Source organism: Humulus lupulus, chromosome 1, assembly GCF_963169125.1.
Source record: "Humulus lupulus chromosome 1, drHumLupu1.1, whole genome shotgun sequence".
Lineage (NCBI taxonomy): Eukaryota > Viridiplantae > Streptophyta > Magnoliopsida > Rosales > Cannabaceae > Humulus > Humulus lupulus.
Window position 1 is genome coordinate 141,461,171 of NC_084793.1, and position 14,101 is coordinate 141,475,271.

A 14,101-nucleotide genomic window follows, 5' to 3' on the forward strand; every position below is an offset into this window, starting at 1 on the left:
ACGTTACCAAATATTAACTGCAATAATAGGTTACTAAATAGTAACTACAATAATAAGCTACCACATAATACTACAATAATAAATTATCATAATATAACATAAAAATTAACTCATATATTAAAAGATAACCAACATATTAAATGAATTAAAAGACAACAAAAAAAATAACTTAAAAGATTCTATAATAATGGAAAATTTTAATCCTGCATACTTTCTCCCTCTTTTGCACATATCCAATTTTGGAAGATTTTCCCCGCAATTTTCTGAGATGTGCTATGAAAACCTTGTACTGTTTAGAAAGTTGAATTTTTTTTCCCTCAAAAAATGTGTAATTATTTACAAATTTTGTATAAGAAAATTGGATATTCTTATAACTATTTTTTCCTCAAATATTTTTTATATTAGGTGGATGAAAAATCCCTATCAAGAATTTTTAAAGCATTGATAAAAAGGGCTGAAAACCCGAGAAGTAATAAATGATTTAGATAACACATTAGAATATCCACATTACTACATCTACATGGAGCTTCAGTAATAATACCATGCCAAAACCAGCTGGATATACATAAAGATAATAATATTACACAAACTTCATAACCGTTCTATGTATAACAATCTTTTGCTTTATCAATTGTCAGCGAATGTTGAATGACAGAAGAATCAGAACCATGACATCAAGGTTCGTGATCAAACAAGCTCAAGAATTAAACTGAGCAAAACTCATTACTTGATTTACAAGTCAATGCTACACTCTCTCTTTCTTCCTTCTTTTTCCAATTTGAATTCATTTCCATTTCCAGGTATTCTTTCAAGCTTAACCAACTTGAGCCGGTTTGATCATCCTTCTGCTGCCAAAAAAGAAAAGTCTAGTCGTGATTCATCTGTCATTCACTCATTTTGAGCCTTACTAAATGCTTAGCCCCCCGCCATGACACATAAGTGAGTGGCAATGGTACAACTAGAGGATCATCCTTGGCATTCGATCACCAAGCTACTTCTTTGGAAAGAAGATAATGGAAAGTGAAGTTGTGAGGAATCCATTCAATCCCTTTCCAGATTCTCTTGTGTTGACAGTGATGATGAATAGTCTTTCTTCGAGAATCAGGTACAAAATGTTCGACCATCTCTACCAAATCTGCTGGAGATAAGCCTGAATCCTTTGCAAAAGACTCCACAATCTTGGGGAGAAGGATTTTTGGCTCTTTCTGTATAACGAATGTCGATTGAATGTACTCTTCCTTTGCCATCTCCAGCTCCTCAAACACTCTCTTTGGTGTATATACACGAACCTAAACAAGCAAAAGTAACTTTGAGATAGATCTTGGTAACAAGTACTTAATTAAAAGCTATGAAGTGGAAAATTCTTCTAGCAGCTCTTGTTAAGGAGCTATTAAGTGTTTTTCTAAAAGAAATATACTTTCATTGGGCTGTAGTTGTGCAGTCAGGTTAGATTTAACATTAGCCAAAAACACAGAACATACTTTTAATAAAAATTTAGTGATTGAAAAACATTAAAATAAATGGAAGGAAAAGCCTCCGGGAAATGTAAATCACTTAATGATAAGAATCGCTATTTTTTAGCATGGCTAGAAAGCCTCCGGGAAGTATCTTATCTTACACTTTCTTTCATTTTCTTGAACTATGCACAGAACAGAATAGAAGTCAAAATAGAAAAAACAACTCTTAAAAATATCAATAAAAATAACGAACTATTTTGATTCTTGAAGTAGCCTAGACATTAGAAAAGAGGCATTATGTATGTTATACAAGACAGTGAATAAAGACCATTACCGCAGGGTCAGACTGGCTTCCAGAGCATAGTCCAAAATGTAAAAGAGGTTCAGGATGCTCAATGGCAAAAGCTTTTCGAGCGTCTCCAGCCTTGAATTTGGTTTTTGAAGAAAACAGTAGCCTCAACCACTGGAGATAAAGGTGAGTTAGTTGAGTCATAACAAAACAGTATGAACTAGCATAGGTGATTCCAAGATATAAACCACTAAGTATCAATCAGCAATAGATTCAGTACAAAAAAAAAATTGGAAAAATAAGGTTTAATCTAGAAAAGAAAATGAAGCTTACTTGTCCTGGACGAGGCAATCGGCATCCCAGCATAGAGCTCTGAATCAAATCAACACTAATGGTATGACCTCCCACATTGTATGCAGCCTGAATCAAAGACAAGACCATAATTAATAGTTAGTTTATATTCTTTACCTTTTTCTTATTCAAACTTTATTTGAGAAGCACAGTTTACCTTTAGTAGTAAAGAAGCTCTTTTAAGACTATTCTGTGGTATCCCATAAACCAAAAATGCCTATAAAATGATTGAAAACAAACGAATATTAATCAGATACTTTATAACAAAAATTGCGATATAGAAGCAACAATTAAATTGGTGGTTTTAGATATTTACATGCATTACTAGTGAATTATGAACATTAATCCAAAATGCTAACTTCTCCTCATGTTTCATCTTTCTGAGATCAACATCTTCCAACTGATAGACAAGTGACCTGCCAAGAAATAATTCCAACCTCAAAGATTTGCAAGAAACTTGTATGAATCAATGAAGAAAACCAGGGAACAACTTTACAAAGTCTTGGGGAAGCTCCATCTTGAATTACATGAAAATCACACATGCAGAAATTCCATTACATAAAAGAAATTCACAGTATGCCCATTTTAGAACTCAACTAACAGCATCATTGGTGTATGAAATGACAGTATGCCAATTTTAGAAATATCAAAATGTATGAAATGACACTCCAAAACAAGATGAGAGATGATACAAAAAAAAAACTGAGGTTTTGAACAATTAGATCGCTAACCTGAATTTTTGTAGCATGTTCTCAACATCTTTTAGTTTCTCAGCATCTCTACAGATCCACTGAACCTTTAGCATTCTGCAGTAAGGTCCACCAAGTCCTTCTGGCCCCTCAAAGTGAAAGTGGCTATCATGATGTGAATTGAAAAATGGTAACTTTTTACTCAACGAGCTCCACTTTTCATTCTGATTTTGTGAAGAGGCCTCATATATTGAAGAGGAGAATGTAACAGGAGGAGAGGAAGTGTAATCTTGATTGATCAAAGGTGGGTCTGCAAGTTCACAGTATATGACTGAGATACACCTAATCATCTCTTCTGAGAGACAGTTTGGTGTCTCTGGAACATGATCACTGAAACAAGTGTCTAAATGCTCTGCCAGATTTGCATTTGGGGATGCACTCTCAGCTTGCTGTACAAGAAATAAGGAAAGTTTGCATTAGTGAGCCGTATAACTTGCATAATCACCAATTATAGGTACTACTCTCAGTATCCATAACTAAAGCCTGTTAATCTTTAGTTGAATTTTCATTTGTTAAATTACCTCCAACATTGACAAAGGTAAAGAGTGGTATGAATCTACAGCCTTATTTAAAAATTTCCTTGGTGAAGTTCTAAATGAACAAGCTGAACGCTGAGATAGGGAGGAGTGACTGCGATGGATACTTGAATCTAGCAGTTTCTCTGGTTCCCATGCATCCACACATTCCTGCGAGTTGCCAAGAGAATTCCGAGGAGACACTAGACTCCCAGAGTAAATGACAGAAGTTTCTTTTTGGGGTATAACATCTTGTGAAGAAGCTTCTGAAGATATTCCTTTATCTGTGCTCAAAACTGAATTAAGTCTTCCATTCATCGTTGATACTGACAACACTTTTTGATCAAATGTTTTCCGGTACAATGAGAGAAGATATCGTTCCAAATACTGAATTTCCAGTTCTAGCACTGTGATTTCCTTTATTAGATCCTTGGTAGGCTGAAGTAAAGTAAAAGGAATATCAAATATTGGCCCGTGAACATAGATGACTAAAAAGGTGAAGCAGTAAAAGACTGTTCAAACAACTTGAAAACATCAATGGTCTCTAGTAAACCAACCAATTATAAAGCTTAGTTATTTCTTTTCTGGATCCATCAAGTAAAGGAAGAGCAACTACAGGTTGTAATTCCGTAGTGATTCGACTCTATTCACAGAAGGAAAAAGAGAGAGAGAGAGAGAGAGAGAGAGCATTCAAATTAGTACTATCACATTGTAGAGAACAATTGATGGTTACCTTTGGTATTGATTCATTAGTTGCTGCTTCATGTGACAATGGCTGATAACTTAATGCATTTTCCAATGCATGACGTACAGCTAACTGCTCCTCTAATTGCCTCTGAAGCTTCAGAACCTGACGAGGGGAGAAAGATTTTAGACCTGCAATTACTATAAATACGCAGATGGAAAATAACACCACATTTTAGATTGAAAAAAGAACTCAATTTCCCTGAACTACACATTCTTTACCATGAGCGCAAGGGACTAGAGCCATACATGACTAGACTAGTAAACATGTATCATTTTATCAAATCAACATATTCACAAAGAACAAGAATGAATACAGTACATGTGTAAGCTATCATAAGCTTCTTCTTCGCAAACCATAAAAGTTAAGACCTTCACAAGCCCAACAATTATCTCATTAAAGCTAGGATTATTACCTCCTGATTTAAAGAACTCTGAACCTTTGGTTTAGAGGATTTCCTCTTCCTAGCTTCGGCATAGTCTTCCCTTATTACCATCTCCTTCTATAAAAGCAAAAAGAGAATACTAGTAAGGAGAAATGGTCTTACACTGGACTGTACCTGACCAGACTTATAAATGAGCAAGAATTTGGTCTCACTCCTTCACAAGAGAGCTCATTTAACCCATATGTAATTAATATGGTTGCACATATTTTAAGATTTTCCTAGGCTTTAACAAATCAAAACATGTGAAGAAAAATGTTTCATTACAAGTTTCCATAATTAACGCATTGAATGACATAAAAAAATATATACATAAATTACTCTCTCTCTCTCTCTCTCTCTCTCTCTCACACACACACACACACACACTGGTAATAACATTTTCTGTCTTTGTTTTAATGCAAATGGGAGATTGAAGATGATGTCCACAAAGAAAAGAATGTCCAGAATGCACCGAAATGAGAAAGGAAAAAGGTCCTGAAATATATTACCATCTTGACTTGGGAAGGAGCTTCCAGGATGGTATTCATTTTGTCCCACTTTGAGTTCCTTTTAAGTGGATCACTATCGCTGAAAATAACAGCACTAGTTAAATAACTAAAGAACTGATTTTTTTTTTTTTTGCATATTCTATAGAGAAGAAGATCCAAGAACACGTCACACATGACGAGAGATTAAGGTAAATCTTGGTCAGAACCTCCCAATTGCTGAAACCAATACATTCATTGAGGCAATCTTCATACGTTTTCCCCCTTCTTTTATTTTCTAGTTCAAAGAAACAAGCCAGAGGAAAGAAAGAAAAAAACATGTGTAGAAAGTATAGTATGAAAAAAATACCTTTTAGAACGCTTATGCCTAGAGGCTCTTGCTTCCACGAGCTTGAATGGCTTCAAATTATAACCCCACCACTTTATTTCATGCATAATAACATAACAAAAATTGGCACTAGCCCCACACCACACCTAGAGATTCACTAAACCAGCATTAATTGCAGCATAAGCCAGCATGGAATATTGACAATTGATTATACAGAGACAAGCCCCAAAACAAAGGAAACAGCCAAACGACATTAATTGCAAGAGCATAAACTTGCTTATAACCAAACAGAAACCCCACTCAGACAGAGTAGGACTACTCACCGCAGATGGGCTTTTGTTTTTCCCTTGAAAAGGTGCACCAAATCTGGCGTTTAAAGGAGCAAATGGGTGTTTCACAGCTCTATCTAACTCAAACCCAGAAATCCCATTTCGTGTTTTCTTGAGATTCGTGTGATACAACTAAAAATAATTGTGGTACAAGTAGAATATCCTGATTTTTTACACGTCCATACCATACATATAAAGGACATAGTGCTCATAAAGGTGATTAATTTTGTTTGACCAGTCGCTTGTCTTAGAAAGCTATACCAACTTTAAGCTTTTGCTATGGTGGGCTTTTGACATTTTGCATTAAAAGAAGTTACAAAAAACCAGTTCGTGGCTTTGATTGAAATGAGGAGCAAAAGTAGAGCTCCACCATTAAAAAGAGGAACATAGCGACAAGATACAGGGTTTTGTTTTACACAGTCATGCATACACTCTACAGTACAACACCTTAAACAGTGAAGGACGTGGCATTGGTTCATCCAATTGCTTAAGCCTGATTAATTAAATGCTTGACACTAATTTTATGGTAACTTTGATCAGTAATAGCTGGTTAATGATGCTAGTGAGATATCTTTCTCTTTAAATTTAGTTGAATAGACTAACTAGTAAGTGGTGACTTAATCAATCTTGTAAAAGTCAATACAAATCGTATCTAAGTCCACATATTTGTTCAAGAGTTGGTACGATTACTTTACCCAAATAAAGCATATCACGTTGAGGTAGATACAGATACTTTAATATATATATATATATATATATATATATATTAAATACACAATACAATGTTAGCTTTATGTTATAGGTGTCCAACAGAATGAATATGCAGGCACTTAAGAAAAAATAAAACAAAAGCAAGAGACCTCGAAAGAGCTGAAAGATAAAGAGTCAAAGTTAAGAAAATATAGTATAAGGGGGTGAGATTGACATGAAAAGACTGGTTATGGTGCATGCATGGTGGTGGGAGATGGGGGTGGGGGCTTTTTAACCCCTTTTCAGACATTATAGGATACAACCAAAGTCGTTCCTGCATGGCCAATAATCAGCTGCCAACATTATTCCTAAAACTACAAATAAATAATAATTAGAATTATAATAAAAACAACTGCTAAAAGCTTTTTGCCTTTTTTGGATAGATAGCTAATGGAAAGAGACGACACATAAAGTGGTATTAGCGCAAAAAAATAAAGTAAAGTTAGGATGATTATAATCAATTGGTTTCATATGGATTTGTGTCAAAAATAAATGCCGGCATTAATTCGAGAGTAAAGTTTCATCAACTATTTTAATTTTATATATATATATATATATTCTAGTTACAAACATGCAATATGGACGTTTTTTTTTTAGTTTTATTTATAAAATTTATTAATTATTTTTATTAAATTTATATTAATGTTATATAAATTTTAAATAAATATTTTATTTTAATTAAATAATTTATTTATTTTTGTTTAATGTAATATTAAATATTATAAGTAGATTTTAAATTTAAGTTTCTTGCTAGTTTTTTTTTTTTTAAATAATTTGTTGCTAATTCAGAGTAGAATATATTATATGTTTAATATGATATTATTCTCATAAGTGAGTTTAAGTTTAATTAAATTTTATTTAAATTATAAAACGTATGATTTTATTATTTTTAAATAATTATCATTGTAAATATCTTAAAAATATCATATTTTATTCTGTTAAATTATTTATTATTTTAAAATAATTATCATTGTAAAATATCTCAAAAATATCATATTTTAATTTATTTAATTATTTATTATTTTTAAATAATTATCATGGTAAAATATCTCAAAAATATCCTATTTTAATTTTTTTAATTATTTATTTTATTTGATTTAAGTTTAAGTGTTTTCAAACTACCGTTAAATATAAGAATATTATGTTAAATATAAGAATATTCCGTTAAAGTTAACATTAAAAAAATAAAAAACCATTAAAATAAAGAATTTCTGTTATCTACACACTTATTATATAGAAAATATATATTTTAATATGTGTTCGATGCGAATATACTAAAGTAGTTCAAAAGTTTCATTCTCTTAGGATTCGAACAAATACTTTTGAGGGGGCAAGATGTTATACCCAGATTTCGAGCCATGTTAAATGTGACCTCGAAAGCTGGATTCGCAGCGAATGAACCTGTAAAGTTCGAAGTAGGCTCCAGGATTAAATATCGAGCCTGCAAGACTCGAGACAACCTCGAATGTGGTGGCCTCGAGACGTTCACGATCTCGAACGGTAGCTCCCGAGACGCCTCTATCCTCAGGAATGACCTCGGATCAGGGACTCCGAGCCTGACGTACGTACGATCTCGAAGCCATGTGACCTCGGGAGATGTCATTAGCTCGAAAGCCGATGAGAAACCTGGGAGATTAAGGCCTTGGAGATATATGATGTTGACTTTGAATATCTATAAGTGTTGTTTATAAGGGGCGTGTTCAGCATTTATTATTGTAAATCCCATAAAATCATGGGATATTATTCGATTAGTTATACGCCCCCTGGTCTTCAGGGGACGTTTCCTTTTATATCGGATTGCAGGCATTTAAAGCCATTTATTTTATTTACACAAAAAGAGTAACTACCCAAAAAATGTGGGATAGTATTCTGCATCCTTCTCTATAAATAGAGAAGTCGTGCACCATTGTAATGGACCGAAATTCTGAACCTTGAGAGAAAACTCTGAAGAATTCACGCTTAAGAATTTTCAGAGATAATCTTGAGTTTAATAACAAAGACTCGTGGACTAGGCAGATTTAACTGCTGAACCACGTAAAAATCGTGTTTTGTGTTGTTATATTTTAATTGGTCATTGCTGTTTGTTGTTTACGTGCTCTTCTTTCACTGATTGACGAAAAACGGCGTCAACAGTTTGGTGCTTTCATTGAGAGCCTTAAGCATTCATCCCTGAAAAAGTCATGGCCACAAACAATCAGAACACACCTGAAGAAAATTACCCAAGACGTCCTGGAAAACAACCAATGGAGAACCCGGATGTTGAAGAGAGACGTGGGTCTTCTGATTCCCGAGGACCACCTCCTCCACCAAGAGATGAGGATATGTACTACAATCCGGAGCGGTATGTTCCTATTGTGGAACTTGAAAACCGGCAATTGAAGCAGTTGTTGGCAGAGGCCAACAAACGGAATGAGGAGTTGAGAAGGATAGTCGCAGAGGCGCAGGTGGCTCAGCCCTCGCCTCCGCGCGAAAACCAAGTCCCTCCTTCAAGGGACGTGCATGTTCCTCCCCAGAGACCCCGTGGGCGTCCATGAAAAGATGCTGCCACAAGGAGGCCGACTCAACCTCCGGCACCAGCAGAGCCATCTGCTCCACTTAGGCCCCAGAGGAGTACTCGGGCTCGGGCCTCGGCTAACCCGCCTGTGGAAGTGCCTGCAGGAACTGAGAATAACCGAACCCCTGCAGAGGCTCGGACTCAGGTACCTGGGAGCGCACCAAACGCGACCGACCCATCTCGGGCAAATTCTGGACCCTCTAGGCCGCGACAAGGGTGGCAGCCACTGTCGCCTATACGGTTCCCTCCATCACCCATAAGATATCCTTCGCCCCCCCGCAGGAACGCTCAACCCGTTCGAGATCAGGGTGAAGGGCGTACGGGGGGAAGACAAGGAAACGGGGAGGCTTTCCAGGAGCAGAGAGGTGCCCCATCTGAGAAAAGTCAGATGTCTCGGTCTCGCACGGTGGAGACGAGGCGACGTGGGAAGAATCCATCACGAAATAACCAAGCAATGAGTTTTACCAGTGATGAGTCCGGAGAGACCAGGTCGGTCAGAAAGCATGACCGAGGTCGTAAGAATACCGGAAGCCGCAAAAATCGTCACGACCTGCGAGACCACCTGAATCAGAGTCGGGGTAATGGTGACCAAACGAATCCTGACTTGAGGAATCTCTTGAATAGGCGTAGAGATCCCACGCGGAGACGCGAGCCTGGGATTGTGATCGATGACAGCCGATTCCAGACAGTACCTCCTACGGACCCAGTCCAAGAAAGAATCGACCAGCTTGAAAAAGCCTTTAGGCTTTTGAAGAATGAACGAGGAAATGGTCGATATGAGGACTCTGGCGAGGAGCTCGAGCCATTTGCTCCTCATATTTCCAGTACTCCATTTCCTCAAGGGTTCCGGATCCCTCACGTCCCAACGTTCGAAGGAAAGACCGACCCGTGTAGTCACCTGAGCACATTCAACACTATCATGAGAGCCAGTAACGTGGGTTACGAGCTCAGGTGCATGTTGTTTCCAACATCATTGGCAGGACCTGCCAAAAGTTGGTTCGAAAAATATAAGAGACACTCAATAACTTCTTGGGAGCAGTTGTCTAAAGACTTTAAGAAGCAGTTCAGAGCAATGATGGGGGTCAGACCAGAGGCATCCACCTTAACTAACGTCCGACAACAGCCAGGCGAAACACTAAAAAGTTACCTAACAAGATTTAATCTGGAAGTCGCCCGAGCTCGGGACATGGATGACAGTGGGCACCTAATGGCTATCCGAGTTGGTGTATTGCCGGGAAGTGCCCTTTGGGACGACATGCAAGGGAAACCGGTAAGGTCAATAACCGAGTTCAACAGACGAGCGCAGAGGTTTGTCAATGTAGAGGAAGCGAGGTCGACGCTCAATGCAACTTCCCAGCCCGAAACTACAACGATAAAAATTAACTCTGCCTCAACCTCGGCGGACCCAGCAGCTCCAAAGCCTGCCACGGAGAACCCCTCCAAGAGGAAAAAGAACGAAGGAAGTAACCCCGAAGCCGAGGGAGGAAAGAAAAAGAAAGGGGAGAGGTATTTCTCCGTGTATAGAGTATACACCGAGCTCAATGAGTCTCGGGAGAACATATACCTAGCTAATGAAAACCAGGTCCCCTTTAGGCGTCCGGACCCGATGAGAAATCAAAAATCCAAGAGGGATTCCAGTAAGTATTGCCGGTTCCACAGAGACACCGGCCACACAACCGATGAATGTCGACAACCGAAGGACGAGATCGAAGGATTGATCTCGAGAGGTTACTTCCGGCAGTATGTCAAAAACCATAATACCAGTCAGGCATTCACGAGCTAGAGAATAGCCGCGCCTTCGATGACACAAAACAATAGTTCCCGAGCTCGGGAAGAAGACAGGCCCCCGCCAATAGATGGAGAGGATGTAATAACCATCTCGGGAGGGCCTCATCTCGCAGGAGTGGGCAGGAACACCCAAAAGAGATATGTTAACGAGCTGAAGACTGGGGACAGGTCTCCTTATGAACCTGAACCTAGGGCTCCCAAAAGTCAGAGGATTGAGACACAACCAATAACCTTCACTGAGGAAGACGCATCCCATGTCCAGTTTCCTCACCACGATCCGCTGGTCATTACTCTTCAGTTGGCCAACAAAAGGGTCCACCGAGTTCTCATAGATAATGGGAGCTCAGTCAACATCCTTTACAAAGCAACCCTCGAGAAGATGGGACTCTCCCTTCGCGACCTGAAAGCGTGTGCAACTACTTTGTACGGATTTTCAGGAGAAGGAACCACCTGCATGGGATCCATTGAGCTCCCCGTGACCTTGGGAGACTACCCAGTCTCGGCAACCAAGATGATGGAGTTCGTGGTAGTAGATTTACCATCAGCCTACAATGTACTGCTCGGGAGACCCGCCCTGGTCGGGCTGGGGGCAGTTTCGTCAGTAAGGCATTTGGCCCTTAAGTTCCCAACCCCTAGCGGGGTCGGGACATTGAAAGGAGACCAATTAGCAGGGAGGGAATGTTACAGCATCTCCTTGAGAGGAAAGAAACAGACGAGCGCACAAGAACTCGTCATCATACAAAACAAAGACGAAACGGTCTTAGAGATTGATGAAGAGATTGATCCAAGGATTGAGGAGAAAGTTGACCTCGAACCCTTAGAGGAGCTCGAAGAAATTCAGCTCGAGGAAGCTGATCCCTCGAAGAAGGTGAAGGTCGGAAAACACCTCCAAGATGAGGCAAAATAGCAATTAATTTGCTTTTTGAGGAAAAACCAGGATGTCTTCGCGTGGTCACACTCAAACATGGTGGGGATAAGCCCGAATATAGCAAGCCACGCACTGAACATAGACAAAAGCTTCCCCCCGAAGCAGCAAAAGCGAAGACAGCTGGACGAAGACAGAAAGAAAGCACTGAAGGAGGAGGTTGACAAGTTAAAGGCAAACCGATTCATAAGGGATGCTTTTTACCCTGATTGGGTAGCCAATCCGGTGTTGGTCCCGAAGCCCAATGGGACGTGGCGAACCTGTATTGATTACTCAGACCTAAATAAAGCTTGCCCAAAAGACTGTTTTCCGTTACCAAGGATTGACCAGCTCGTGGACGCCATAGCGGGGCATGGCCTGATGTCGTTCATGGATGCTTATTCTGGATATAACCAGATTCCCATGCATGCCCCCGACCAAGAACATACGAGCTTCATCACGAATAAAGGGCTATACTGCTATAATGTCATGCCATTCGGGCTCAAGAATGTTGGAGCCACATACCAGCGGCTCGTAAACATGATGTTTTCAGAACAAATAGGGAACAACATGGAGGTTTATGTTGATGACATGCTTGTCAAGTCTCAACTCGACAAGAACCATGTTGATGACCTCGAAGAGTGCTTCGGTGTGCTCAGGAAGTATAACATGAAGCTAAATCCTCAGAAGTGCACTTTTGGGGTGTCCTCAGGAAAATTTATGGGCTTTATTGTAAACTCTCGTGGAATCGAGGCTAACCCTACAAGATTAAGGCCCTGATTGACATGCCCTCACCTCAGAGGCACAAAGATGTCCAAAGCTTGACTGGCAGGATGGCAGCCCTAAGCAGATTCATCTCGAAATCTACGGACCGTGGTCTTCCATTTTTTAACTTATTAAGGGGAGGTAAGAAATTTGAATGGACGGAGGAATGCGAGTTGGCTTTTCAGGAGCTCAAAAAGCACCTTGCAGAACCACCCATCCTGTCGAAACCTGAAACGGGAGAAATACTGTACCTATACCTTTCAACCACCGAACACGCGATAAGCGCAGTGCTCGTTCGAGAAGAAGAGAAGGTGCAAAGACCCGTCTACTACATCAGTAAAAGATTACTGGGGGCAGAGTCAACATACCCATTGATGGAGAAACTCGCGCTCAGTTTAATTCATTCATCTCGAAAACTCCACCCCTACTTTCAGCGCATCCCATCCATGTGCTGACTGATCAACTGCTTAGGCAAGTCTTGTCTAAACCAGAAGCTTCAGGTCGACTTCTTAAATGGGTTGTTGAGCTCGGACAGTTCGAGATCACCTACCACTCGAGAACGACCATTAAGGCACAGGCATTGGCGGACTTCATAGTGGAATGTACTGGAATAGCCGACGGCGAGGTAATAACCTCGGCCCACGAGCTGTGGAAACTTTACGTCGACGGCTCATCAAATGAAAATGGAGCGGGGGCAGGGGTCATTCTGGTTACCCCTACAGGGAGTAGATTTCATTCTGCCTTAAGATTCGGCTTTAAAGCGTCGAATAATGAGGCCGAATACGAGGCTTTACTCGCGGGACTTCGTATAGCAAAGGAGCTCAAAGCAAGAGCTATACATTGCTACAGTGACTCCCAGCTCGTGGTTAATCAAATCCTAGGAGAATACCAGGCTCGTGGTACAAGAATGGCAGCTTATTTGGAGAAGGAAAAATCCGCGTTAGAGTGTTTTGAATTCTATACAATCGAACAGGTTCCCCGCGAGCAGAACTCTAATGCAGATGCCTTAGCTCGACTCGCCACATCCACTGAAAATGAAGAACTGAATGTTGTACCCATAGAACGCCTATCAGCACCTAGCATTAACGAGCCAGAAGAGGAAGATGTGTGTATGATCGAAACAGAGCCAACCTGGATGACCCCAATAGTTGATTATCTCGAAAATGGAGTCCTCCCAATAGATCGGAACCAGGCTCGAAAGTTGATGTATCAACTTCCCCGTTACACCATTTTGGATGGAAAGCTATACAGAAGGGGATATTCCATGCCGTTACTTAGATGCGTAACCCCTCCCGAAGCTAAGAAGATCATTGAAGAAATTCATGAAGGCTTTTGCGGAGATCACACCGGGGGGCATAGCCTGTCCAAGAAGATCATACGCCAAGGATATTTCTGGCCAACCATCAAAATGGATTCTTTCGAGTACGTGAAGAAATGCGACAAATGCCAGAGATTCACCACGATACCCCGACCTCCACCATCCGAGCTGACCATGTTGACTTCCCCATGGCCTTTCATGGTATGGGGCATAGACCTCATAGGCTCTCTCCCGACTGGTAAGGGCGGAGTAAAATATGTTGTGGTCGCCATGGGTTACTTCACAAAGTGGACGGAGGCTGAACCATTGGCGACTATAACTTCAAAAAA

General features: G+C 39.8%; 1 protein-coding gene across 3 annotated transcripts; it reads right to left on the reverse strand.

Annotated features, from left to right (window-relative positions):
- Nucleotides 1-468: 468 nt before the first annotated feature.
- On the reverse strand, nucleotides 469-6,112 carry LOC133798476 (uncharacterized). 3 transcript variants are annotated; one of them, XM_062236770.1, is made up of 12 exons: nucleotides 5,688-6,112; nucleotides 5,386-5,510; nucleotides 5,040-5,118; nucleotides 4,522-4,608; nucleotides 4,095-4,211; nucleotides 3,368-3,799; nucleotides 2,829-3,235; nucleotides 2,414-2,513; nucleotides 2,255-2,314; nucleotides 2,080-2,166; nucleotides 1,792-1,920; nucleotides 469-1,289 (listed from the first exon to the last, which is right to left on the reverse strand). In XM_062236770.1, exons 2-12 carry the CDS (start codon nucleotides 5,469-5,471, stop codon nucleotides 984-986), a joined length of 1,890 nt encoding a protein of 629 aa, XP_062092754.1. In that variant the 5' UTR covers nucleotides 5,472-5,510; nucleotides 5,688-6,112; the 3' UTR covers nucleotides 469-983. The 3 variants fall into 3 exon arrangements, with proteins under 3 accessions (XP_062092754.1, XP_062092762.1, XP_062092745.1); XM_062236778.1 differs by having other exon boundaries at nucleotides 5,386-5,521; XM_062236761.1 differs by lacking the exons at nucleotides 5,386-5,510; nucleotides 5,688-6,112 and having other exon boundaries at nucleotides 5,040-5,343.
- Nucleotides 6,113-14,101: the final 7,989 nt, after the last annotated feature.

Coding starts and splice junctions, on each gene's coding strand:
- LOC133798476 (XM_062236761.1), bottom strand. CDS start 5,213: ATGTGTGACGTGTTCTTGGATCTTCTTCTCTATAGAATATGCAAAAAA. Junction 2,514..2,828: donor AACATGCTACAAAAATTCAG/GTTAGCGATCTA, acceptor ATTTCTTGGCAG/GTCACTTGTCTATCAGTTGG. Junction 1,921..2,079: donor GATTGCCTCGTCCAGGACAA/GTAAGCTTCATT, acceptor CTTTATCTCCAG/TGGTTGAGGCTACTGTTTTC.